We start from the raw sequence: 27,602 nt of genomic DNA, 5'->3' as shown, positions 1-27,602 counted from the left end.
GAATGGCTGAGTAGCCAAGGGCTCAGCTGGGAAGAAAGGCAAATGTAGGGTATGATAGAGGCTGACAAAATAATGTATGAAGACTATAAATAAGGATTGATTCCTCACAGTCTCTTCCATATGAGGACTAGAACTGTTGGCTGAAGGTCATAGGAGTCTGGATGAAAACAGATTAAAGATGTTGGATTTTTATGCAGTAGACAGTGCTATGGTATTGGGAGTTTATATGAGTCTGAGGGAAATCTGAACAAGTACCTGAGAGGAAGAACCATTGAGGGTTACTAAAAAAAGCCAAACCATAACTGATTTAGGGGGTGCTCTGAGCTTATAATAAACAGCAACTGAACGAGTTAGGGAGGAACATCATATGTATTTTTTTCTCCTCTGTGGTCTCTGTAAGGGGAAAACCAAAACAAAACACCAAACAGACCCAAAATAGTGGACAAGATGAACACTTGGTAGGAACTGGCATGTCTATTTTGTTTACCAGCAAGCTTGAAGGCTTTATACCAGAACAGGATACAGCATGATTTTTTTCTGATTTTTCAGGCTGTTTGCTGAAAAATCTTAAGTATTTTATGTAGTTTACTGATGTTAGGAGCTGAATAGATTTCTCTGAAGCGCAGTGTTCTTAATCAACTGGAAAAACATGGCTTTGAGTTACTCTGGATATATAATTGATGATGGCATGAAGCTAGTCTTGCATATCTTTATGTTCTTTCCTGAATGACAGGGCAAGAGTAGAAACAGTATGAGCTAGATAGAGGAAGGATTTTAGATAGTGGAAACTATTTTATGCTTATGTAGGAAATGTCCTGTTTCAGAGGCAGAGCTTAGCATTAAGAGCACTTCCCTATTTTGATCCAAATGTTTCAGATACTTGTAACCTCCTTAAATTTACTGTTTATCTACTCAGCTGTAAGGACTAGGAAGCGGAGAATTTTCTTCTTTCAGAGATTCCTATAATGGATAGCTTTGTCTGAATTATTTTGCCACTGTAAAGGTAAGTGGCTGCTTTTTGTCTAAGCAATGACTTTTTCTTTTGTAGAAGGTGACAGAGGCTGAGGATGACAGTGATAGTGATAGTGATGATGATGAAGATGATGTTCAAGTCACCATAGGGGATATTAAAACAGGAGCACCACAGTTTAGGTAAGTCATTTGCAAACATGAACTGGGTGAACTTTTAAGATTATTTTTAATTTTTAACTCAGTCTGTTTAATACTTGTCAATGTCAAATTGTACGCACAGCTAGTGACATTTAGGATTTTTTTCAGGTCTTTAACAATGTTTTTAATGATACAGCGACTTGAGAAAAAAGTGAAATGAAATCAGTGTTGTATGAGTTAAATTGTGTTTTCATATTTTGAAATATAATTGTATTAAGTTTTTAAAGTAGAGAGTTGTTTTTTATTATGGAATGGCTATGTTAATTAGCATTTTTGACATTCTTACTGTGACAGTGACGGTTTTGTTGCAAAGTGTAGGGTGGCAAGAGCATGAGAAACATTTGTCCCTCATTCTGTTTGTAGTGGATGCAGTTGTAATTAGACCTCTGTGTTCTTAATTCCTATTGATGTTCTCAAGTATGATTTTAATGTACTTCAGGATGGAGCTGCCAGTCCCTGGAGATTATTTCTCAAGATTATGGTTTAGACATTTGTACTGTACAGGAATCTTTTTGTTACTTTTATTGCCCTGTATTCCTTCTGCTTTTGTAAAAGAACTTTGTTTTTCCCTGAACACTTTTCAACAGTGTTTTTTTACCCAAAATTATGAAATAATATTTTTCATTGCAAGGAAATTTTCTGGTTTGCTTGTTTTTCTTGGCAATCCTGTTAAATTCTATGCTTATTAAAATTAGAGTTACCAGATTGCTGTTTCTTAATAGAATTATGACAGGTCTGCAGGTAGGTCTGACTCATATGTATCATTGCATTCTTAACTTTAGAATGTAAGTGATTTACTCCCATTCGAAACAATTCTTTTAAACTTTCAGTATTTCATATCATAAATTACTGTGCAAATCAATGTAATATTTTAAAAATAATTCTTTTAGTTCTTTGTTTTTCTGCTCTCAGTAACTTGCAATATTCTTGTGGCATAGGCAGTGACTTCAAATTTTGTGAGACTAATGCAAATTAGATTCATATTCTCAGTGGGTTTGTTGGCCCTCTTTCCATGAATACAAAAAACAATGAGCAGATGATCCTAAATTTAACTGGAGTAGAAGGTTTTATTTAGAAGTGCTTGTTCTCTGAAACAACTTTTTTTTCTGGGCAAATTGGACAGAAAGCTCATGGAAGGGCAGTAATCTAAAACAAACTGAACATTTGCTGTTCATTAACTCCAGTAGAACAAGTTTCTTTAATAGGATTAAACAATTTTTCCTATAGTAGTCCACTGCTGCTTGAATTGGATTTATTTGACAAAGTCATGCACAAATACAGCATGGCAGATCAGAAGGTTGAATATTTTGTGCCAGTTCTGTGCTGTTGTAGCAATTGAATGAAAACTAAAACTGCATGGACGTGGATACTGTAAACTATACACTTGCATTCTAATTATACGCTCCTCTCATTAGGTTTATGGGTCACCTGTGAGGATAAGCTACATTGTACACGAATGGTAGTGAAAACTAGCTCTAAATGTTACAAATGAACAATACTATGGTTCCTGAGGTAGTTAAATCTATTCAGCATTTAGATTTCTAAGTGCATTTTTATACAAGAAGCTCTCAAGTATTTTATAAAGTGAAAAATGCTTTTCTGTTTGTCACAAGGCTAGGCAATTGCTTGAAGTACATTGAAACAGGCAGCATTTCAATCCTTTTAGAGAAATGCTTGTATTTTCCACTTCTATGCAGATTAAATGGAATGCTTATGAAAAGAGAAAATGATCCATCTAAACCCTTCCTTTTTTATCTATTTTGTTTTTACTCTAATCCCCAGACTGTCATCTGTATCCCTAAATGAACTACATTTTCCCTTTTTCTCTCTTCTGGTTCTGTCCATTCTTGTTTCTATCAAGGTCTTTATCCTTTCAACTCAGGAAGAGTGACTGGGACTTGCTTCACAACTGTTTATTAGTTGGAGAAGTTGCTACTGAGCATAGAAAGGTACTCTCTCTTCCTCCTAGGCTGATCTCTTTACTTTTACAGTGTTGCCAGGTTGGAAAGCTAGAGAATTCAGGATGCCAAGTGAGCCTGGGTCCAATTTGTTTCTGGATCTAGCTATCTCTTGATTTGTGTTTTCTTGTGGTTTAAAAGTTTCCTTTCTCTAATTTGTTTCTTTGTTAATTTCCTGAAGTTATGGAGCAGCACCTGTTAATCTCAATATTAAGGCAGGAGGACGAGCTTATGGATCTTCTGGTAAGAAAATTTACACATATTATAAATATATGTAATATTAATAAAAATACAAAAATAAAGTTGGATTGTGTTTTGGATTAAGGAAATAATTTTAACTTCTAGAACCTCTTGATAAATTTAAGTCTGAATTTTTATTTCTATTTTAAATGTATTGCAACTGTGAAAATTGCTTTTAGTGGAAACACAAGGCTCTAACTTTGTAACTTTTCTTTACAGGTGCAAAAGTTAAAGGACTGGATCTAGATGCGCCAGGGGGTATTAATGGTGTGCCACTTCTGGAAGTAGATTTAGATTCTTTTGAAGATAAACCTTGGAGAAAGCCAGGTAATGTCTGGTTTATGCGGGTGCTCAGTAGGTTAATTTAATAGTCATTCCTGTTGACTGCATGTAGATGTCATCTACTCTCTCCCTAGAAGGTACTGTACAGTCTAACTTGTAAAAAGCAACTAAGTTACTTGTTGCCTTCCTGCCTTGCCAGAGAGTGTGTGGGTGTGCCGTGTTTCTTAGTACTCATCCCAATCATATGTCAGGAGAAAGACTGTAGGACATTCCCTCTTTTTTTTAAATACATGTATATCCTGAACTCTCCTTAGAAATCTCTGTTTCTGTGGAGATTACTGCCATTGGTCTGTGTCATGGGACAGAATATAAAGCAGAAGGGAAAATAATTCTAGCAGGTTTGAGCAGGGAAGAATGGTGAAACATGGCTGCTTGTACTGCATTGTGTTCATGCATAGACTTCCATAAGCCTTGAAGAAGAAACTTCTTCCATAAGTCTTCTCAGTGTATTGTCTCGTTGGCTCAAGTGATTTGTCCAGACTTGTCTAATAACACAGCATTGGTTGGGTTTTTTAGTAGCACTACATCTTGCTGCTGTGTATAGTTTGTTCTAGTGTTTGTATATTGCTTTGGTAATGCAGGTAGTGTCTACAAAGTGGGAAAAAAAAGCCTTTAATGATAATCTGGTGTTTGAACTGTTAGCTATATGAAGTATATTCTGAGCATTTGAGTTACATTTGGTCTCTCTCTTACAATAAAAATAGTTCATGGCATCAAATTAAAGTAGGAGCCAAAACGTAAAGAGGAGTCTAATAAAGAACAAGCAAAAGGGAGTGGTTCTTCACTGAACATACAGCAAACCTGTAGATGTTACATTTATCTTATTGTAAAGATATGGAGGATTATAATATCCTAGGATACTCTTGATCCCTGGTTCATGATGCTAAGCAAGATATTCTTTCTCACTAAATTTTATTGTTCTTATAATTGTAGCCATGAATACTCTGTGTTTACTGATGTATTGTACATTTTAGTCATGTGTTTTTAGAACAATACCTAATCAGTTTTGCTGTTATCAATAGTGGTGTATGTGTGTTCAGTGAAGGAAAGATGAACTTTGTAATGTTCTAAAAACTTATACTTTTCTTTTTAAAGGGGCTGACCTCTCAGATTATTTTAACTATGGTTTCAATGAAGATACTTGGAAAGCTTACTGTGAAAAACAAAAGAGAATACGAATGGGTCTTGAAATTTTACCAGTTACTTCAACCACAAATAAAATTACGGTAAATAGCACTTTTTTGGTATTTAAGTGTTTTTGTCACCTGTATAGCTGCTTGTGTGTTGTAAGCTTGTTCTGCCCAGTTCAGTGTGTTTGTTAGAGTTTGCACCTGACTCCCCACGCTGAACCTTGAGTATAACTGTGTTGCTTCATTGGCAGCTGTGTGGATAGTGTGACAGACAGTCATAGTTAGATTGCATCTGTACCTTTATTGAGATTGTGGCCCATCACTTAAGAGTTGTGTGGTATCTTAATGGGCAATGTGTTATTTAACTTAGGCTGAAGACAAGGCTATGGAAGTAAGACCAAGTGCAGAGATTCTCGATGGCAGATACCATCTTTTTAAGGTGAATTTTAGTAACTTTCGTTGGTTGCTCTCATTTTTCTTGAGTATTGCTTCCCATGCCACAACAGACTGATAGAAGAACAACTGAAATGGACACAGCCATTATTTCATACTTTCATCTTACATCAGTGACTTTCTGTGTATGTCACAAACTGCTGATATAAAAGTGTTGCTTTGTTTGTGTCTATTCTGGAAGCATGTGAGTTCATGGACTGGTGAACTAACAAATTTCCCAGTGAAACTAATTTTTCTTTCTATGATGATGTATTTTTAGTTGTAGTGCATTTGTTTGTGCAGATTGAAGAATTTGTGCAGATGTGTTGGGGGAAGCTCTTGTAGATTATGGCATATTTATGTTTCCTATGATGTTGTAGCTCTTACTGTGTTTTATAACAATTATCCTTGACAACTTTGAGATGGTGAAAATCAACCTTCCATTTCTTTCTGTTGTCCATTTGTGATTAGGTGACAATAAATCAAGTTATGTATAATAATTTTTCTGTTGAGAAATCCTGACTTTCAGAGAGCAGAAAAATATAAGATTTATCTTAAAGATTGAACTTACTTTTTAACTTCTCATTTTCTCATTTACTCCTTTGTTTGATACTGAAGTTGAAATTAAAAATCCAAAGGTCGTTTATTTTGCTTATTTTCAATATGCAGTCATTTTTGTTCCTGAACTGTCTTTAAAGGGACTTGCAACCGTTTGTTGCTTTCTTCTGTGTTCTCCAGTGACAAAAGTGTCAGTTGCAGACAGGTTTTTTTGTTTTCCCTCATGCCTCTTGAGAGTATTCAGTTATTTTGATTTTATTAGATCAGAAGCTCTCTGGGGCTTTTTGCCTTCTTCAGTTACCATTGTAATAGTGCTATGGAAAAGTAGAAATAGTGGGCAATAGGAGTTAAAATTTGCATCTGACTCAAGTCTCAAATTTCTCTAAACTCTTGTCCTAAAGGAAGAAGGACAAGTAGTCCAACCCAAAACTTTCCCTTATTTCTAGCTCAATATTGACTCTGGTGATCAAATAGTACAGATAATAATTGTGTTATGAGAGTCTGTCATGTGTTTTACCAGGAGTTTACATATAATTATTAACTTTTTTCCTCACTTCTGGAATACTAAGTCTCACGTAATTTACATGGTAGGTTTGGTTTAATCTCCTGTAACTGGCAAGACTGTCTCCTACATTTTCCAGTTACATATGCATTAATAGAAGTCATACAGATATTTTGGATAAATACTTAAACCTACACCAAACCTGCTTGGTACCTTTTCTTCTCTCATATTTCTGAATACAGAAGATTATTTCAATTTTTAATGAATCTTAACTATTTATGTTCATTTTTGTGGGTTTGGAAAGATGTGACCATGTTTAGAAGTGAGATTCTGCAGAAACCAAGTAGTTCACTTGCCTACAAGAAACTGTGAGATCACCGCTGATGTTACAGCATGCATGAGCTGGCTAATGTAGAGTGATGTGGCTGGGAAAGTGCGAGTGACTTTAAAAACTGAATCAGTACCAGTTTGTCTTTAATGCTATCCCATGTGGGTTTTTTTCATATATAACTGCTGCTGAAGTAAAACAATACTTGAAGTACTTGCACCAAAAGTCTTGCGTAGCTTTAATAAAGTGTCTGTGGAATTTTGCAGTACTTCAGAAGCAGCGGGATATTTTTGAAGTATTCAATCTAAATTAATGAAAAATCTTTTACAGTTTGCATAACCCTGAGTGTGAGGTGACTTCCTGATATGACTCGGAAATTAAGTGGTTACTAGAACTCGTGGTCAGTGAGGCAGATGGAGAATCTGTTCAAGTTTCTTGTCTCATGGTTTGTTGTTGGATAGCAGGCTGTTAGATATCTCTGTTAAGATTATGAAGGGGTTTTTTTAATTATTTACTTCTTTTAAAAATAAAGATGTTATTTTGTTCCTACAGGAAATCGTACAAGAAAATCAGATTGGTCTGTTCATGTACAAATTACATGCTTGGAAAATAAATATTTAAACTGTCTAATCTTCTGTAATAATTCATTCTCTAGCATATTGCTTCTTATATATATTAAACACAGTACTTAAGTAACATATTAGATACATATTCGTAATTTTGCTAGCTGTGCAGAGCTGACAGTTTTTAAAATTCTGAGTAAAATTGGACTGACTTTCTTTTGTATAGGCTATGTTCTGTGTTGAGTGTTGGAGCTACTATACTTCTAAGGGTAAAACTAATGATGAAACATTATTTTGAAGGTACAGCAGGGCAGAACTGGAAATTTGGAGAAAGAGTTGGCAGTGCAGTCAACCAAACCTGATTTCACATCTCCACCTGCCTTATTCAAGTCAGGAATTCCAACAAACAGGTCAGTTAGCTGTAACTCAAGACCAAAAACTTTCCATTTTTACGTCTATGTATTTGAAGCTTACAATTTTTGTAGGAAGAAAAGGAAAATATGTTTCTGTAACAGGTGGAAATGAGGGAAGAGCTACCTTAAACACACATGAGTGCTGTGCTATCTTCTTGGCTGTTGGGGAAAGGGAAAGTAGAAGGAAAAAGGAGAAAAAAACCAGCAGGACCAAATCAAGGCAGCTATAAAAATCCAGTTGATGTATGACACTGTGTTTTCTATGTAGAATTAGACTGGCTGACAAAATATTTCTAGCTAGGTTTATTATGAGTGTGAGCCAGCACACATTTCCAGTTAAACAAGATGGAATCAGACAGTTAGGACTTCAACAACTGGAAGATTTCCTGGATCCCATTCTCTTTCCTGCAAGGTACCTTTAGTTGATCCATATTTTAATAATTCATTATACTTTTTTTGAAATGAGAGAGATTATTTCTCCACTAGGGTTTCTTCCCTTCCTTCTCCGAGCCCCAGGCTTTATTAAGTTCTGTCCTTTATGTCTGAGCTACTGCTGTTTGATACCTGTGACTTCACTTACAATGAATCCATGCTCCTGTTTTACTTTAGTTATTCAGTGATCCTTTTTCAGAGTTTTGATTCTGTGCAGATTCAAAACCATTGTATTATAAATGGTGGTCAGAGAGGTAGAACAGGCTGTGCACTTTCATCATCAACTGTTAAAGGTTGAGGGCTGCGACCTGTTTTAGCACTGCATTCATAAGTAACTCAGCTAATTTAGAGGTACTTGAATTTGAACTTGCATTCAGTTATTTCATCCAATAAGAGTCAGTTCAACACCCAAATGTATTTCTGTTGTGTGGAAAAAAAATCTTGTTTCATACCCTTGCCTGCACTTTTCTTTCACTCCTAGAATGTTCCTTCTAGCCTAAATATTTTTCTGAGCTGTCAGGTTATACATCTCTGTATTTAGTAGATTTTAGTTCTTTTTTTTTTCTATTTGTCTAAGAAACAATAAAAGTCTTCCAAACTTTGTGCCAACCCTGCAGCTCTTTTTGTATTATTTTTCTGAATTGCCTTTTTTGTATGTTCTTGTAACAGAGTTCTGAGCCTGGAATGTATTGTTCACAGGGTAAGGATGCCTAATCTGTATCTGGCACAGATTTTGTTACAGGATTGCAATTCTTTATTCATCTCATTGGTGGACAGATAACCCCTAAACTACTTTAGGAAGTAATTAGTGAACAGGATATTAAAATGTAGTCAAGTTTAAAGTTGTAGAAAAATGCATTGCATAGATCTGTGATTGTGTGACATCTACAATTGTTGTGACAACTGTATCACTTTGTGAGATTCACTTTGACATGTTAGTTTGTGACACAACACTTTGACAATTGTATCACTTGTTCATTTCAGTGGTTACAATAGGTTGCTTTATATACCTTTAGTATGAATACTGTAATTGTAAGGTGTTACAGTGGCAAAACTGACTTCTTCCCATATGTAGTACTTGCTCTTTTGGACACATTTGCTTAAAATGGATTCTTCTCTAAAGAAAGAGATATTTCTATTAGATGATCAGAAGAGATTTTGAAAGAAAACCGTATGCTTAGAAGTCTTAAGATTGGCTCACTGAATGAGTATGTCTTAATTGCATGGATTGCATATACTTTTACTTGAATGACTTTTCCATAACACAGATACTGGTTTTGGTATATAAAAGCCTATATTACTCATTCCTTTATAACCAAGCAGGGTTTTACAGGGTTGCACTTATTTTTTTTCTTTAGTTAAAGAGTTTATTATAGATGGACAGAAAATTTTCAGCAGCACAAATCTATGATAATTTAAAATACTTGCTTTTATGCCACGAAGCATTTGCAATAGCCTTGTTGTGAGATTGCTGGAAGCATTTCTCATGTAGCAATAAAACTTCTTTTGGCTTCTAGCCGTTGTTGATCTATTTTGTGAAAGGGAGAGCAAACTGATGCAACTCAGTATAGCAGCATTGGTGTGGGGGTTGGTAAAGAAAAAGAAAGATCTAGGTGATTTATCTCACCAGAAGGAGCAGCTGGTCTTCTCAGTCACAGACAACCGCTTGCTTGAGAAAAGCCAGTTTAGGCATCAGAAAGTGTAGGGCATAATACAGGAGAGACAAATCACAGTAGTTAAGGTAAAGGGGAGAAAAGGTCAGGGCATGATGCTAATCTAACATTTTAGTTCCTCACTTACTAGTCAGGGCTGCAGCATTTTTTGGATGATTTTACACATGGATATTGCATTGTGTATTGTTCTTTCATTGAAAGTCTGGGGTTTGCTTTCTTTCCTTTGTTAGTAAATAAACACTAAAATAATTTGTGCTTACTGTTTTTTACCTTTTTGGTTTTAGTACAGTAGATGTTTGCTTATGATTGCAGATGAATGTCTCAAAAGAACCCCAAAACTCTGAGGACTAGCAATGATACCTTACCAATATGGAAGTTGTAGTTGACAAAATAGAATAATTGCTCAGCACCTTGAATATCATCTAGTCTCACCCACCCCTGCCTTGTCCAGAGACATCTCCTACTAGACCAGGGTGCTCAAGGTCTTATCCAACCTGGCTTTTATAACTTTTATGCAGATAGGGTTTTTTCTATCTGTGTAAGAGTTATGCATTTTCTCTAAAGCTTAGTTTCTGGGTTTCATTTGTTTTAGGGCTGAAGATAGCAAAGTTCACTATACTTTCTATTATTCCTCTCATCAAAATAGTGATTCCCATTGTCACAGACAACAGGTTTTAGTTTTACTAGGGACATTCAGATCCTTGTCTTATTTTCTTGAAGATTTTCAGAGACTGATTGTGCATGGAATTCTACTGTTTGTATCCAGTAGAATGCCATCCTGTCTTTGTCCTCAATGTAGCATTTTTCATCTGCTTTGAAAAGTTAAAAATCAGAAGTTGCAGCTGACAGCTCTGTGGTTACAATGTCAGATGGTTTGGGGAGCTTAAAGATACTTCTTTTAACAGACTATGTTATCGTGTAATCACTGAAAATTTAAATACTACATTGCATTTTTCTAAATAAGATGCACTTCTTCAAATTCACCATTAGCAATTAATAACTATACCCATTGAGAGAGATCTTGGAATTACTGTTTTCCTTCTCAAACAGTTGGTTCAATTTACAGTGTTAGCCAAAATAAGAAAATGGAATGGAAGTCATTGTTAGTGGTGGGGATGAACCTGGAAAAGGCTTTATGGGAGTTCATAAAGCCGTGATGCATTGAGAGCTGACTATTGTCTGTGGTTCTGTTCATGTCAGGCAAGAAAAGATATAGAAATAGTAAAAGTCACAGAGTCAAAAAAATAGGTGACAGTGATCTCATCACTGGAGATAAAAAGTAAAAATGTCTTCAAAAGAAATTGTCAAATAAATGCAAGTTGGCAGAAGCTGGGAGGGAATGTGTATACGCATGTCATTTTTCTCTAAAAATTCATTGCTAACTACTTCTAAGGTAAATGTCCTTTATGTTACGTTTTACTGTTGCCTAATTAGGTTGTAAGAGGGACTGAGATGGGTCTTGTGCTGCTCTGTTGCTTGTTTCTGTAAAGGAGGTGAACATGGTGCTTAGTTATATAAATGTCTTAGAGGTGTTTGAGGGAGAGAGACTTTGCATTTTGCAAAAAACCTGAGGAACAGAAGTATGAATGGCTGGTCTAAGATTCTATTTGAATTTCATGCAAGCTTTAGTGTAAGAGCCAGTGTTTAGTAGTTTCATACACTTCATTTGATATTAAGACTGTGTATTCCAAGATAAGAGAGATGGTGTCTGATTTTGTTCATTATGTGCTGCAATAGCAATAAGATGCATAGTAGGATTCACTTAGGTTTATTTCTGCCTTCTATCTTACCTTGGTTTCCATGGAATCCTTCATTGGGGTTTCTTGCAATTATTTCTAATTAATAGTTTATAAGTGTTTTACATGAGATTTTTGTGGAAGTTCTGTTTAGTTTATTTTTTATTACTGAAATTTTGTGGTCCCTTCTTTTGCTCTTTTCTTTTTTTCTTCCTTCTTTTTTTTTTTTTTTTGGTAACAGAAGAGTAGATATATTATCTTGCATGGGGTGGAAGGAGAGTGTTGGAGAGTCAGCCTTTGTCCTGCAGGAGTCCTTACAGCTATATTGCTTTGTCCTATACACTCACATACTTGAGCAAATGCATCACATTTAATGTTCTTCAGAAACAGTCTTTTATGTTTTCTACAGGAGAAGGAACTTTATACATTTAGAATGAGAGAAGTCCATAAGGCTTTCTTCTCTCTCTTTTCTTTTTTTTTCCCCTTTTCCTCTTCTGCTTGTTGATTCTGGTTTGTCCTGTGTTGCAGGCGAATATCTGGCACAATAGATGTGATTGGACAGACCATCACTATCAGCAGGGTGGAAGGACGACGGCGTGCTAATGAAAACAGCAACATACAGGTTTTATACTGCAGATTTGCACTCTGACTGAAAGACATTTTTGTTTTCCCCATAGATTCTGTTTAAAATATGTCAGTGTGTATGATTGGGTAATATATAAGTAGCTTTAAGTTCAGGAGTAAAGTTGTGGCAGTTACTGAAATATCTGATAAATTTCAAAAGATAAATGTTTTGGTATGCCCCTTACTGAGAGGAAATGAGTGATATTGCAGACATACAGTCCAGGAGGAAGCCTTAGCCCTGCTAGATACACATGGGATTAGGTTTTGTTTACTGAGTGGCAAAGATAAATATTTAAAGTGCCCATTTGTTCCATATTCCTGCCAGACACCAACGCTGAAAGTGAAAGTCCCCGTGTATGCAGTGTGAGAAATGCAGTGTGAGAAATGCAGTCTTAAAAATAAGAAGGAATAAAGAGTTGATAGTAGATTTTTTATAATTACATTGTCATATTTTACCATAAATTGCAAGATAGTCTTTATGATTTTAGTCTTTAATGTTATATTAAGAAAGCAACTAAATGTATTGACATGAAATACACTTCTTCTTTCCTGAAGAATCAGAGAGAAGAATCAAGGTTACTTGGTGCCCTAGTTGCATTTCCATGCAATTTAACTTGGATTAAGGTTAAACAGTGAAAATAGTAATGGATTGTAGTGTTTATATTGAAAACACTGCCATGTGTTTTCCATCTGATCTCACAATGTTTTTTATAGTCTTGGTTTTTTTCATGATTTTTAGATGGATTTTTAAAATATTTTCCATTAATAAATCTATGTTGGTGTTTTGGGCCATATTCAGATGGCTCATATTCCCTCTGAAGTCTCATGTTTGCTGTCCCCTTTTGGCAGCTCTTAGAGCTTTAAAGGCACTTGGCAAGTATGGGACATTGAATATAGGTATGCAGGTAGAACTTAAACAGTCTGAATATTATAGCTCTTAAGGTGTGTGAAGTGATACTTTCTTGTTGTAGTAACTGGAAAGAGAGGAAAGCTATTTTCTCTTTTCACATAGCAATTTTAACTAGAGTTTGATATTTTTCAGGTTCTTTCAGAACGCTCTAATCCTGAAGTAGACAATTTTACCAAGCCACCCCCATTTTTCCCTCCAGGAGCTCCACCTACCCATCTTCCACCACCTCCTTTCCTCCCTCCACCACCAACTGTCAGTACTGCTCCACCTCTGATTCCCCCACCAGGTAAATATCCTGCACTGCATATGAGGGGAATAATGAGAGATTCATTAATATCAAATGCTTGAGGCTCAGTGTGCAGAATTTCAGAATTCTGTATTCTACTTTTTTCTTAACTATATCTGTAAGACAGAAACAGAAACTTTTATTTTCTCAGTGAGCGTAATCCCAAGTACTAATTAATTACCTGGAGACTGTTGGTTCTTGTGTTCTTGAAAATGTTTGAAATGAGAAGCTGTTTTCTGTAATTCAGTAGGTGTTAATGCATTTGAGAAGTACATATTTATGTATCAATCTACAAACTTTTGAACTGAAAGTATAGCAATACTATGAATTTGTGTCACAAGTTGGATTCTCTGATATCTAAGGTTGTAGCAGCAAGAGAAGCTCTAATTCCCCTTTCACTTCACAGCAAGTATGAATTCCCAGAAGTCTGAGAAGTGTTGCATTTGTGCTATATCCTTTCTTTCAGTCAGAGGTCTTACTGGCCCCTGATGTTTTCTCCAGTGTCCCAGGTCTGTGAATCTTAGAGGAATCAAAGCTTTTTGAGAACTCTTCCTATTTTAAATCTGGTTTGAAATTTACTGGTATTTCCTGAATATTTGTTGAAGCTTGGTATTTATGGAAGTTCACTGGGAGAAGTATCATGGGCATTTGCACAAATAGTGGGGTTTACGTGAGTGTCGTCATTTTAAGGCAATAAGTTCTAAATGATTTAGCAAGAAACTCAGAAGACTGGTCAGTGAGAAATTAAAATACATGGAGAAACTTTGTGGAATATTTGAATAGTAAAGTGAAGCATTTGTTTCCAGAAAAGACTGATTTGAGGTGGAGCCTCTTTCTGTATTTTCTTCTTCTATTCCTTGCATTCTTTTGCTTGACTTATTCTGAAAATCATGCTTAGTGGTTTTTTGCTCTTCTGCTTGCACAGGGAATCTTCTAAAAGTTTCTCTGTTAAAACTCTTTATGTATAAGCAAAGAAGTAACATTATTATTTGAGTACAAGTGTGGACCTTTATAGGGTTTAAGTCATTGTAGAAGTTGCTTTCTTCCATTGCTCCTCCTAATTTTAAAGCTTTAACTCATGCTGCCTGGCAAGCTCTGGCTTTCCTCAGTGATGGTCATATACAAAATGATGCAATCTAGAAAACAGAAGAAATTTAAATACTAAATAATTCTGTGGCCTTTTCTGATTTTTTTTTTATAAATATGAAAAATGTCATCTCTGAAGAGAGAATATGCTACTGCTTTGGCAGCTTTGTAATATTTCCTTACTGCAAGGAGGGGACAGTAAGGAGAGGAATGTGACACAGGTTTTAGCTACATTGAAACCTTTCTGATAATACAGGTCATGCATTTCAAGTTTATAGAAAGAAATTATTGGAATTGTAATTGTGATTCAGAAATGGTGATCTAAGTTGTATCTTACAAGAAACATGAGAAGAACCCTCAAGACACCCCAGACATACTTGATGCAGGAAAAGTCATAGCTACTGAACTGACTTGAAACCCTTCACCTGTTACGTTTTTATAGGAGAAAGAAATCTACATGTGTTACAGATCTAGCGAGCAGGCTTGGCTTTAGTCTTGTGATTTACAGACAGGTTTATGACATACACTTTTTCAGAAGGTCTTCTTGAACATCCTTCTGTGCTTAGACTAGATTCGAAAATAATGATTAAGAGCTGTGGATTTGGTTTCTTCGGGTCTGTGTTTTAATTGTGCAGTTGCCAGCTCTTTATCTTCAAAGCTGTTCCTTAAATAGATTCTGCCATTCCTCCTAGGTTCAATGAAGGAGGAAAAAAATTACACTTACTCAATATTAAACTGGGACTACTTGCCAGAAAATTTAAGTATTCCAAATACAAAACATCCTCCAAAAGCGCCTTTGAAAAACGATCCTGCTTTGAAGTTAGATCTCTTGCTCTGTATTCATTCACTCTTCATTCAAATCTTTTTTGAGGAACAAATCCTGGAACATTTCAAAGTGCCAAATGCAGAAAATTCTCAAATAGTCCTAGGAGAGGACTGGCTGTGGCAAAAAAGCATGTTAGGTTCTTGTTTGCTTGGTTTATTGCTATGTTGGAGTAATTTACATCTCAAGAAGAACGTGGATGCTCCAGTTACCCAGACTTTAAAAGTTGGTTGATGTGCCTTGGTTTAAACATGTATGTAAAATGTGACATGTATTGGTGATATTTAAAAAAAAATTCCTCTGAAATATTGAACTTCTGTTGCATAATATACCAGGGTTTTGCAATGTCTATCAGGATTTGGTAAATGACTGTACATCTGCTCAGCCTTAGCAATCTAAACCTGTACTTTTTATTTTGTTATTGAGAGAATTTGACCTAATTTAGCCTATGGCAAAAGAAGTTTTGGCACCAAGTTGAGTTATATTACATTTCTGTGGGGTGTTAGACAGTTCAGCTAATTTGCCTCATGTTGTTAAGCTCTGGCAGCACTGATCATGTTTGATTCCTTATACCCCAAGTGGAGCACATGTGGCATTGCTTTCCTTTAGTAAAACCTACTTGGTTTCCTGTAAATATTGACCAGCCTTGAGTTAGTAGGATGGTATACAGTGTCCTGAAAGCAATCCCGAGCACATAAGGTAAAATGCTGCACTAATGCCATTTGGATTGCTTTTGGTGCACGTGTCAGAGTATTTAGGTTTAGGCTCAGTGTATCTCTGTGGCAGCACAGTGTGTTGTAGGGACATGACGTGGTCTTTCCTAAGTCAACTTCTTGTGCTGGTTCGCAAGTTTAGTCTCTACACAGGAAGAAATGACACAATATTTCAGAGTCTTTTTTTTTCTCAGAAGAAATAATTGGCTGATGACACTACAATTACATTTTCATACACTGCTTTAGTAGAAGGCAAAGGTGTGAAGAACTAAGAGATTCTTAATTTTCCATTAGCTGAAGCTTGTGATTTTTATTTTCTTGTTTTGTGTCACATACACACGTTGGTGAAGAAGGTGAGAAAAACATTTGTTTAGATCTTTTACTATTACTCGCTAACTTGGAATGTAGAATGTTTCTTCTTTGTGATACCATCAAGTAAATTACCTTTTCCTTTAAAATGATGTGAGCATTAATCATGACTTTTTATATGTTCTTAAAGGTTTTTGAGGAAACGGTGCCTATATGGATTTTTTAGTATAATACCCTGAATTAACTAATTCACTAAAATTATTTAGACATTTGTTCTCTGGATATTAATTGTATTCAGTCTATCTCAGTTTTGTTTGCATGGCTCTCAAGTTAAGTTTTTCATGTGGCTTTTAGTCTTGTGATGAGATTTTTAAATTTTTTTCTGCACAAGATAAAACTCTGAGGAATATATTAACTGTTCAATTAGAATTCTTTTCCTTTTTGTAAACAGTATTAGCTGATGGATTTCCAGGCAATTCTCTGGATAGTGCTGAGGGCCATATTCAGTGCTAACAATATGTTGGTCCTAGGGCAGCAGTTGAAAGCTTTTTAAGCATAAAGTAGAGCTAATAAATCAGTTTGAGAGAACTGATACTTTTCTAGCTTACGTTCTTAACATTGCTGTTAAGAGATATTTTTATATATTTATATATATCTTCTATGTCGTAGGCTCATGAAGAATCTATTAATATGAACAATTAAACAAAAAAGATCAATGAAAGACACCTGGACTATGCAACACTGAGTTCTCAGTCTTCCTTTTTCAGAAATTTTCATCAGAAGTGTTTGGTCTTTTAAATATTACACTGTCAAACGTTTTTTGGTGTGATATCCAGTGTTCCTCACAACAGTGCACACTGGAAAGCTTGTGTGCTGGTGAAGAGACAGTGGCTCTTGCAGTTGAGGAGTTTGGCTGTTGGAGTTTAGTGTTTCCACATTTACAGTTTGGCTGAGCGATTAGATCTTCAGGATAGGACAGAAACTTCAATTATATTTCACAGTTTGTTTAATTTTATAGGATTAATTCCTGTAGGAATTCATGTCAGTGTAATCACCAGCAATTAGTGAACTTTGGTATTGATAACTGTTCCTCAGCTTGCATATTCCTTCATTCTGTCCTTCTGGCAAGGCAATTTGGGGGAAGTTGGCTTTTCTAGACATTGTAATACGTAAAATGTTGCTGCCATACAATAGTCTTTTAGTTCTAATGTTGAACTAAATGAGATATACATAAATTTTATTGTGCAGTGGCCAGTGCTGTTTTGTCTGGATGTTTATGCAGTTATGGCAAAATGGATGAAAGCACTTGCCAAAGTTTTCTGTTCTTTCCCTCCCCAAAGTTTTGCAGAGAGTTTGAAAAGTAAGATTGAAAGTACTTATTTTTTAATAGAAGCAGAGTTGTTCATAACTGAAAGTGCTTTATACCTGGTGAAATAGTTTGTTTTCTGACAATATTGGTTTAGCCCAGTTTATTATTTTCATGTAGTAGTGTTCTGTGTGTTCTTCGCAGAGCGTGGGAAGATAACATCCTATAAAGCGTACAGATTATTTTTATCTTGTAATCATTCCTTTCATAGACAATAAGAGAGGTTTATATGTTGAGGCAGTATATTTTGTTAGGTCAGCTAATTTAGTGGGGAACAATTTTCATAGCTTTTAGTTAGATTCGTGACAGCTGAGCTAGATCTGAAAACCAGGTTAAAGTAATTTTTGCATGTTTTTCTGTTAAAGAATGGTCCTTTCTCAGATATTTACAATAAAATTGAGAACCAAACAATCTTTTTCCCTCCAAGTAGCAATTGAATGATTAATTGCAGTGTCAAAGCATTGACTCAAACATCTGTAATGCTCACTGCTGCTAGAATACTTTGTTCATGTGGACCTACTATTTCCTCTGCCAAGCTATTAAACATTAGAGGCCAAGTGCATTTCCTTCCATCTAGCCATGGAATATAAAATAAAGGAAATGTAGTCTATGGGATGTTACTTTTCTTCTGTATACTAAACATTTTAGAAATATGAATTGAATTTTAATATTGAGACTCAGAGTCATTCTTTGTTATTTGTGCCTCTAAATAACCAAGATTTTAAAGAATAGGAATTTAAATTGAAAGCTGGATTTCACAAGGTTTACATAAAATCTTAACAATCAGTAGTGGTGTGAGATCTTTATCTGAGGACTCAGAAAATATGTTAGCATTCTTCTTGATCAAGTATGTAGTAATAGCTCAATCTGGTTTTAGATCTACAGATAATAAATGTTAACTATTACTATACTGATAGATCATTTGTTGTCTTTTTAGGTATACCAATAACAGTGCCACCACCAGGTAAACTTGCTTACATTTCTTTTCTGCACATGGTTAAGAGATGACAGCTGATGTGTAACTTAGGAACTTCCTTTTAATTACATAGATATACTATCATAAATGGTAAACTATCTGTATATAGTTATTTGGATGCCAGGCAGAAGAGAAAAATCTATGAAAGTTCTGTTGACTAGTGAATCTAAGCCAATTTCTTAGATGTGTATTTCCTTCTTTTCTTTTAAGTGTTTTTTTCCCAGCTGTGAAGTAAATAGTTTTGATTGTTGTTTATTAAGTATTGTTAGTCAGAAATTTTTCTGTGTTTCTAAATTAGCTTATTTTTAATAATGATAAAGCGTTTTATTTGAGGCATTTATAATATAGGCCTGGTGTTTTGCCTTTGTAAAGCTGCAAAGTAGTTCTTAGTCTTACAAAATCAAACCCTTTTACACAGGAAAAAATTTTGCATTGTTCTCTTTGGGAGTTGTTTATTATTGTATGCTTAGCCTGGTTCTTCTGTGTGTTTATAGGTGGTAGGTTTTTTCATCCTCTCTCCCCTTACCTAATTTATTGTTACAGGTTTTCCACCACCACCTGGCGGTCCTCCACCTTCCCTCATACCCACAATAGAAAGGTGATTATCTGTTTGGAATCTTATAAAGCAATGTGTTGGTATTCTGTAGATGAAATAAATGAGTAAGCACTCTTACACTGCCCAGTGTTTCATAGAATCCAAATTTTTATGTTTATTTTGTTTGCTGCAAGTGTTCAGCTGTAATAGGCCTAATGTTACTTTTTCAATACCTTTTTTTATATACATGTATATGCCATGCATACATGCATTTCTGTATATAAATACATAAAAGGAAGAAGAAAAGTCAGCTAGCACAGTCCTTGAGAAGTATTTGTATTTTGCTGAACACCAAACCCAGGCCATATACAAAGCTCATTTAAGAAGATGGTACAAGCCTCTTGGCAGTCCTTTGGATCTCACTGAAGGAGGATGCACACATCTGTTCCTTTGGAATTGAAAGGTCTATTTACATGTATGCTACAGGATGGTAGTAAATCCCTGAGAAAATCCTCATCTGCTTTAATTGAGGAAAAACCCTAACTGGAGGCATTTCATGTCCATGAAAGTAAATTTATTGTTTCATACTGATGGTTGCTGTAAATTGTTAATCAGTGGTCATTGTCTTTACTTGTGAATATTTATGTAGTTTCTGAAATATGATGTGTAAAAATCAAGTTTATTTTGGAACCTGGGAACTAATTCTCGTGCTTTTAAATGTTCATATGTTGCATGGGCCTTTAATTGCCAGTGGTGGATTTTTTAATTTTTGAACTAAGCTAACCCAAAACATATTTTTCAATGTTGAAGTGCCTTCGAGAACAGAAATAACACTTAGGTTAAATATGCAAAGATAATTCACACAAGTTATATAGGAAGTGCTAGAAGTTGTGGAAGAAGTATGTGTATGAATCAAATGCTGTGCATGTGTCATCCTTTTTAACCCCTCTGGTTTTGAACTACTTGATCTGGCTACCACTGGAAGAAACTGTCTTAGAAAATGTGTAGCTAATTTAATAGGTTATTTATAGAACTCCACACTTTAAGTCCACCTGTTCTTAGATATGGTAGCACCTCTTCTTTTTAACAGAAAGAATGAGAATGGCTTCATTCACTTTCAAGCAAATGTTGATTAAATTCAGTGTCTGTGTGGAAATATATTATGGTACAAGAAACATTTGAAATAGAAAATTCATTGAAAAGATAAAAAGAGCAACTGATGATGTGGGTATTTTTTGTTTAAAATTGTAAGAAGAGAGAAGCTGTTTTTGCCTCCTGTAGTAAAACATAAAATACACATATTTGTGTTGATAGACAGCTTCCATATTTAGTAATGCTCAAAATGGAGAACTTAAATCCATTTATAACAAATGCTGTGTTTTCATCTGTATGGTGGTAAGAATTCAGGGGAATAATATTGAAAGTATGTATTTATTGATGGTAAAACTGGGGGGTTGTGTTCATTTTCAACAGTGGACATTCTTCTGGCTATGACGGTCGTTCTGTTCGCGCGTTTCCATATGGCAGTGGTAAGTGAGCTTGCTGGATTTGCAAATTTTTGACTAGTGCTATATCAAATCATTTGATATACTTAGGATTTTAGCTAGAACTCTAAACAGGTTCAGTCAGTAGTTCATTATGAAAGCTCATTGCTGATCATTGTAAATACATACATACTGTTGCCTATTTAACCCCTGTTGGTAAATACTATTGTTTTACTTACTTACTTACTTGTATACTGGATGTCTTTTCCTGCTGCTTTTGCAGAATTGTGATTTTTAAAAATGATATACCATAATATGGACCACAAGTCAGGGAGAATTTGTCAAGAACCGGTAGGATTTAGAAGCAGGAGAACTTGCACTGTTGAGATGTGATCAGAGTTTTAACCAGCAGGACCAATCATTGAGAAATCCTGAGTGATATACCTCTCCTTTGGGAAACTTTGTCTTAGACATCATAATCTTCAGCTATCCTGTTGCAAAGTTAGTTGTTTGGTTTTTTTAATTACTGTTATGGAAAAAATCTGACACTGAAAAACTTCATTTTCACTCAGTAAGAGTGAACTAAAATAAAAGCTTCATCATCTGCAACCAAATGGGCATCCACAGAACCCACAGTGAGTTTAGAACTGTTACCTAGCACAGCTCTTGTGCCAAAAGATAGAATGGGAAGATAAAATAAAGATGGAATCATAGAGTGGTTTGAGTTGAAAGGAACCATCAAAGAGTATCTAGTTCCAACCTCCTTGCTGTGGGCGAGGACATTTTACGCTCACTACAGCAGGTTGCTCAAAGTCCTGTTCAACCTGGCCTTGAGCACTTCTCATGATGGGGCTTCCACAACTTCTCTGGGCAACCTGTGTCCCCCTCATCTTCATCGTAAGAATTTCTCCCTTATGTCCAATCTAAACCTGCTCTTTTTCAGTTCAAAGCCATGGCCCCTTGTTGAGTCACTAACAGGCCCTGGTAAAAAGTCTCTCTCCATCTTTTTTTCTTATAAACACCCTTGAAGTATTGAAAGGCTGCAGGAAATTCTGCCCAGACCTTTCTCTTTTTTCTCCAGGCTGAGCAACCTAAGCAACCTAGGAGAGATGTTCCAGCTCTCTGATCATCTTGTTGTGGCCCTTCTCTGGAGCTGCTCTAACATGTCTTTCTTTTACTGGAGGCCCAACAGCTGGGTGCAGTACTCCAAGTAGGGTTTCATGAGGGCAGAGACAGAATCACCTCCTTCAGCCTGCTGGCCACTCTTCTTTTTAATGCAGCCCAGGATACAGGTGGCTTCCTGGACTCCAAACTCATGTTACTGGCTTGTATTTAACTTTTTGTCCAGCAGTATCCCCAAGCCCTTCTCTGCAAGGCTGCTTTAAGTCGATTCATCGCCCAGTCTGTACTGACATTGAGGATTGCCCCCACCCAGGTGCAGGACCTTGCATATTGCCAGTCACTGCCTCTGCCTTCAGTACATCTGCCATCCAGCCTCATGTCTAATGCCTTTTCTTTCAGCTGTATTCTGTCACCTTGCTCCTTATTTCTTTGAACTCTAGCCTCTGGGAGGAGAAATAGTAGGGAAAGTTTTGCCTGTTTCTGAGGATACATAATGTTCAGCACAGATCAAATGTTCAGAAAATCTATCTCCCAAATGTTCGTAACATGGATATACAAAATGATGTTTTGTAATGACTTGTGATTTGTAGCAGTTTATAGAATAACAAATGGTACTTTGTTGACATTGTAAGAATACTCATCAGTTATCAAATGTTTGCTTTCATGCATAAGAAGCTTGTTATATTTTCAAGAATTCTTTTATGTGGGTAAACAGCTGCTTTAAGCTAACTACTTTTTTAGCAGTAATCAAATTGTGTTTGCTGAAGTGTCAGCAAAAAGGTAAAGCTGTGCCATGTAAGTAAAGCCATGCAGAGTATCATAAGGAAAGAAGTCTTACAGTCATTAGTATGTATATTGCCTTTAATATTTAGTCTCCAATGTAGAATGGTTTTTACTTTGGTGTCTCTTTTGTTAGAATTTTTTATTCTGTCAAGTATTGTTAGGGACACAAGAATATTTCCAAATTTTGTATTGATCTCCAGGGTGATGGCATGCTTATGTTGTTGCAGCACCAATATTTGGAAGATGACTGTTATGGTCATGCCAACATTGAATTTGAACTTCTTCAGCAGGATTAAAAATTTATGTTTGCCTTTATATGGTTGTGGAGACCAAAGAGCACAGTCTGCTCCTATCTTCCCAGTCTGATCCTGGTGTATCTGGTATCTCTGTTGCAGCAAAAGCTTTCGTATTTGCTGCACAAAGCAAATTATCTGCCTCTAAGCTGTTCCTTTCATATGGACTTCTGTATCTGTAGAGGCTCAGTGGCATTTCATCACTGTTGTTCATCTCTTAGTGAAAGATGTTTTCCTGGCCAGCATCCTACTCTCACAGTCCCTGTTGTTTGATGTGGTTTCTGGTCAGCATTTTACCAGTGTGCTCAGAATTTAGGTACATTGAGAGCTCAGCAGTGCACTAGGGTACAGATGACCCTTGTGATCAACAATCATTAAGTATTTATTTAATAGTTGCTTTGCATGATGGCACTGAATCTCCAACATGTTGCCTTCTTTGCCAGTCTGTGTGTTTCCTATCTTTCCTCTCAAAATTGTAGGGGAAGATGAGGAAATGGAAGGTTCTAGCCTTTCTTCTCCCTGTTCAAATTGCTCAGCTCATGCTTTGGTGTCTTTTCCCTAGTGGTCAGGCATGCTTCCCATGACAAGCCCATTAGGAAGGTTACATAGTAAAACAATATTCTTAACTTACACCTTCAGGAAGGTCTATTTTATCTTTGTAATCTTCCACTGCATCAATGCAGTTTTGTCAATTTGCTCTTAAATCCTTTCACAATTCAGTGCTATCTTTGCCATCAGATCTTTGAATTTTATTGAGCTGTGTTTGATCTGCCACTGAAGCGACTTGTATGCTTGTTTGCTTTTTCTTCCAGTTCTCTGTTCTCTGCTCTAAATGTTCTTTATATCTTACAAATTTGCAAGACATTTAGCATTACAAAAACAGTTGGAGAGTCAGTATTTTTGAGGCACAAAGAAGGTGCATTAAATAGTTTGCCTTACACTATGACAGTGTGAAGCTTTAAATTTTTAAACCATCTCCGAAACAGGACTCAAGTCTGCAAAACTATTAATTGTTCAAAGCTCTCTTCCTGTTCTAAAAATAAAATGAGAGTAAAATTTTGGAAGTGTCTTTTTTTCTTGCAGAAGTTACTGGAATAATCCATGTAGAAGTAGTAGAAGTGATAAATTACTTAAGTCTCTATAGTAAATGCAAAACACCCAGTTCATATTAAAAAGGAAGCTTCTTGTGTGTTGTTAATAATTACTGGTGAAAATGTAGATATAAAAACGCACAGTGTCATATTACTGGTTTATGTCATGTTACTGGGGTGGAAATAATAAACTTTTCTCTGATGAAAATTACTCCAGATGTGATGGAGTAACCAAAATTTACTTGAAAGGTTTATGCTACCATTAATAATTGTTTTGTAGTATACATTTAAAGTTTAAACTTTAGGTCAGAATACTCTGACAGCCAGTGTCTCATAGACCATACACATGTTGTTGACTTAGTGGCAAATAAAGGAAATTAGCAGTCTTTAAAGGCCAGCTGTTTTTTTGCTATTTCTGGCTGCTTTCCTTCAAAGAATTTCAGGTTTTGGCAGTATAATGAACAGCATAATACTGTATTAGGGCATGTTTTTCTGTTAACCCTTCATTTTGTCTGTAGACCTGGAGTTAAGTGTCAAGCATGTTATTATAGGTAAAACCTTGTATAAACTGCTGTCCTAAGCTTCTGCCAAAGCTTTCTGGGGCAGGCATACCCCAGACGTTACAGGCAAGGCAGCCTGAACATCGCTGTCAGCAGAAGCCACTGGTTTTATAACTCAACAGTCTTAAATACAGTATCAGTAACACACTTTACATTGTTCAGTGGATATTTATGTTAATTGTACTGTTAATCTCTTTGTGACACCATGAAGTCAAGTAAATATTGTTCTCGTATTATAGATGATGAAGTGGAGCTCAAAACAAGCAATTTATTGAAAGTTAGGAAAGCTAGCAAGGCAGATAAGCAGAAAGGGAGAAGTCTTCAGCACTGTAAGTCCGCTAGAGAGTGCTGTTTCCAGCTAAATACTCAGCCCTTGTTTTTGTGTTTACAGGATGCGTTCACGGGACTTCTGGAGAGGGAGGGCAGGACAGAATAATTGGGGCATTAGAAGTAGTAGTCATGTGTTAGATCCAAGTTGGCAGAAAGCAAGGAAGAAGCATCTTTCTTCTCTCTTCCCATTGCAAGCTGCCTAAAAAAGGTTTTGAGACAGTGTTGTGACTTCCTTCTTAACTTCTTAAGCATATAATCATTCAGATTAAGACTATGCTTAGTTTTCTTAAACTATTATATTTTAGTGGTATTAGTGGCTGTGCTGAATATTCATTAGAAATGTTACCATACAAAGCACAAGTGGGAATGCTATTTCTTCTCCCCAGACTGAATTTATATCTAAAGCTCCTGTTATATCTGTAATCAGAACAGCATGACAGAGCACAGTATAGAATATAAATTAGTGAATGAGAACTCTGTAACTAACATTGTATTTTAAATATAATGATATTAAAGGACAAAAGATAAAAGTAGTAGCAGCTAAATATAAAGTTGGAAGCATCTCTTTTTCTTTTTCTCAACTGTATTTTCAGAGCAACTAAGTTTCAAAGGAAGTTTTGTTTTCTGGTTGTTTTTGTTTTCTTGTTCCCCCAAAACAAAGCCATTTGACCACATAAAATGAGATGCTTTCAGCAAATCTTTCCATAATATTTTAATTTTTTTTCCCAAAAGGGTTTAGACAGTCTTTGGGGTATATATCCTTGTTCTGCGCATCTTCGTAAGAAGTAGTTAAATGAGGGCCAGAGACTCTTACTAGCATCATGGAAAAAATGCAGTGTTTACTTAGAATTAACTCTAATGTAAAAACGGAAGATTGAAAAATGTCATTGGAGGAGGCTGACAAACCTCTGTGTTTTCATGCATAAGTACAATTTCAATTTCTGTAGGATATCTGATTTTGTTCTTTCTAATACCTACATCTCTTTCTTCAGTCACCTTTCCACACCCTGCAGGTTCTGCACCTTCGTGGTCTAGTCTTCTAGACACCAGCAAACAGTGGGATTACTATGCACGAAGAGATAAGGACAGGGAACGTGAGAGAGAGCGATCCCGGGACAGGGATCGTGACCGGGACCGAGACAGAGATCGAGAACGTACCAGAGACAGGGAAAGGGACCGAGATCACAGTCCATCTTCAAGTGTGTTCAACAGGTGAGTGAAATGTCTTAAGCATGCTGTAACTGCTCAAAATACCTTGTCTGTTTTAAATAATGTACCTCAACATTAAAATGTAGTGTTCAACTGTATATTCCAGAGAGCTAGAGGGTGTGGCTTCTTCCCCTTCACCCTTTTCCCTAGGAAACTATAATTCTAAATTTTTAAATGTAAAACAGAAGTGAAATGGACAGTTTACATCCAAACCAATCATAGTGCTTTACAGGTTAAAGGTGTGATTTAAGCCTTGAGTATGACTCTCTGACATCAGTAAGTCTAGAAAAATCTATACAAAAATCTAGAGGTGTACTAAATGAGTTTTAGTTAACAATTTGGTACTATGCAATATTTGACCTTAATTAATGGTGTTATTACCTGCTAAAATGGTTAATTTGTTTGTTAAAACTGGCTGGATAATAATCTGCCCTATCTTCTTTAAAACTTTTATTTCAAGGTCAAGAACTTTCTTTCATTTTCATATGGCTGACGAAAATCATGGCAGATAACTTAATTCAGCTTTCAATGGATTTTTAAAAGAACAGCTGCAACTGTTCTGGGGTTCATGTGCACAAGTACAAAGCATTTAATCTTGAGCTTGCTATGACTTCATAGAGCAGGCTTCTATTGGTTTGCCAGATTTTTAAAAATTTCCTCTACTCATGATTTGCTAAGCATTTTGGTGTAAATATCTGATGCTTTTCTCAGTGTTTTTTTTTTTTAAGTTTGAATTTTTGCACAGTATATCTGTTAGCTATTAGGCAGATTGTTCTTACCAGTGTTCTTACGCTGTGGGGAATGAGAGCACCCAAAGTCAACATTATTTCGGTTGAGAGATGTCATTTTTTGCGTGATGATTGTTAGCTGAAGATCCAAACTGGGTGCAAGATGAGGGATTTTCCATGTATGCCAGTGTGGTGGTGTCCTCTCCCGTGTGCACGTGTGATGTTCCAGGGTCAGTTTCTGACAACTGAAGACCTTTCTAAACATCTGTTTCTCAGATAGCTTGATTGAAGGCCAGAAAGAACCCTGGTCATTCAAGGGTGCTTGAAATGAACCTTAATAGCTTCCAGGCCTTGAGAAATCTCTGTGCTGCTGCCAGAGTTATCTGTAAAGGAGGGGGAATAGCAGGCCTCGACTTTGTGTGACTAAATTATCCACCATCTGTAGCAAAGCTGTTGCCACATGGCTGTGTAAGAAATGGAAGGCCCTTAACTAGGGTAGGTTGGTTTGGGAGTCACAGAAAAGGTGGGAGAGGCTTAAGAAAGAACATGCAGCCATAATGTTTTAAAGAAGGTTGATTTTCAAATCTGTGTACTTAAGAAAATAAACTTAATTGAGCTGTGAGGAAGAAAATGTGAACTATTTTAGAGACTGCACAGATTTATAACTTCTATTTATATTCCCTTTATTTAAACTTTGCTCAAGCAATACTTTAATGGGATTTGGAATAAGCATCATATGTAGCTTTTTACTGCTCATAAATTAATGCTTTCAGTGATTTTAGTAATTGTTTTCCAGATAAATAGCCTGTGTTTGTGCTGCAGCATTTCTTAAAATTTTAAGGAAATGGGAATTATTCTTTCAGTATAACCAAAATGTGATTTAAAAATGAACTTTCA

At 35.9% G+C, this 27,602-nt stretch overlaps 1 protein-coding gene across 3 annotated transcripts in view; it reads left to right on the top strand.

Moving 5' to 3' along the window:
* FIP1L1 (factor interacting with PAPOLA and CPSF1) overlaps window positions 1-27,602 on the top strand; it is a 39,384-nt gene that overhangs the window by 8,097 nt on the left and 3,685 nt on the right. Inside the window, exons 4-15 of one of the 3 annotated variants that reach the window (XM_071556488.1) lie at window positions 1,049-1,152; window positions 3,310-3,371; window positions 3,588-3,695; window positions 4,806-4,936; window positions 5,211-5,279; window positions 7,524-7,633; window positions 12,006-12,099; window positions 13,144-13,297; window positions 18,532-18,558; window positions 19,114-19,168; window positions 20,579-20,634; window positions 25,782-25,980. In XM_071556488.1, coding sequence (XP_071412589.1) covers window positions 1,049-1,152; window positions 3,310-3,371; window positions 3,588-3,695; window positions 4,806-4,936; window positions 5,211-5,279; window positions 7,524-7,633; window positions 12,006-12,099; window positions 13,144-13,297; window positions 18,532-18,558; window positions 19,114-19,168; window positions 20,579-20,634; window positions 25,782-25,980 — 1,169 coding nt within the window. Of the gene's footprint in view, window positions 1-1,048; window positions 1,153-3,309; window positions 3,372-3,587; window positions 3,696-4,805; window positions 4,937-5,210; window positions 5,280-7,523; window positions 7,634-12,005; window positions 12,100-13,143; window positions 13,298-18,531; window positions 18,559-19,113; window positions 19,169-20,578; window positions 20,635-25,760; window positions 25,981-27,602 lie in introns of all 3 variants that reach the window. The other 2 variants (XM_071556487.1, XM_071556489.1) reach the window with 2 other exon arrangements.

The sequence above is a fragment of the Pithys albifrons genome, chromosome 5, assembly GCF_047495875.1.
Source record: "Pithys albifrons albifrons isolate INPA30051 chromosome 5, PitAlb_v1, whole genome shotgun sequence".
NCBI classification, from domain to species: domain Eukaryota; kingdom Metazoa; phylum Chordata; class Aves; order Passeriformes; family Thamnophilidae; genus Pithys; species Pithys albifrons.
Note: the sequence above shows the minus strand (reverse complement) of the source record. Positions and strands in the feature narration are given on the sequence as shown.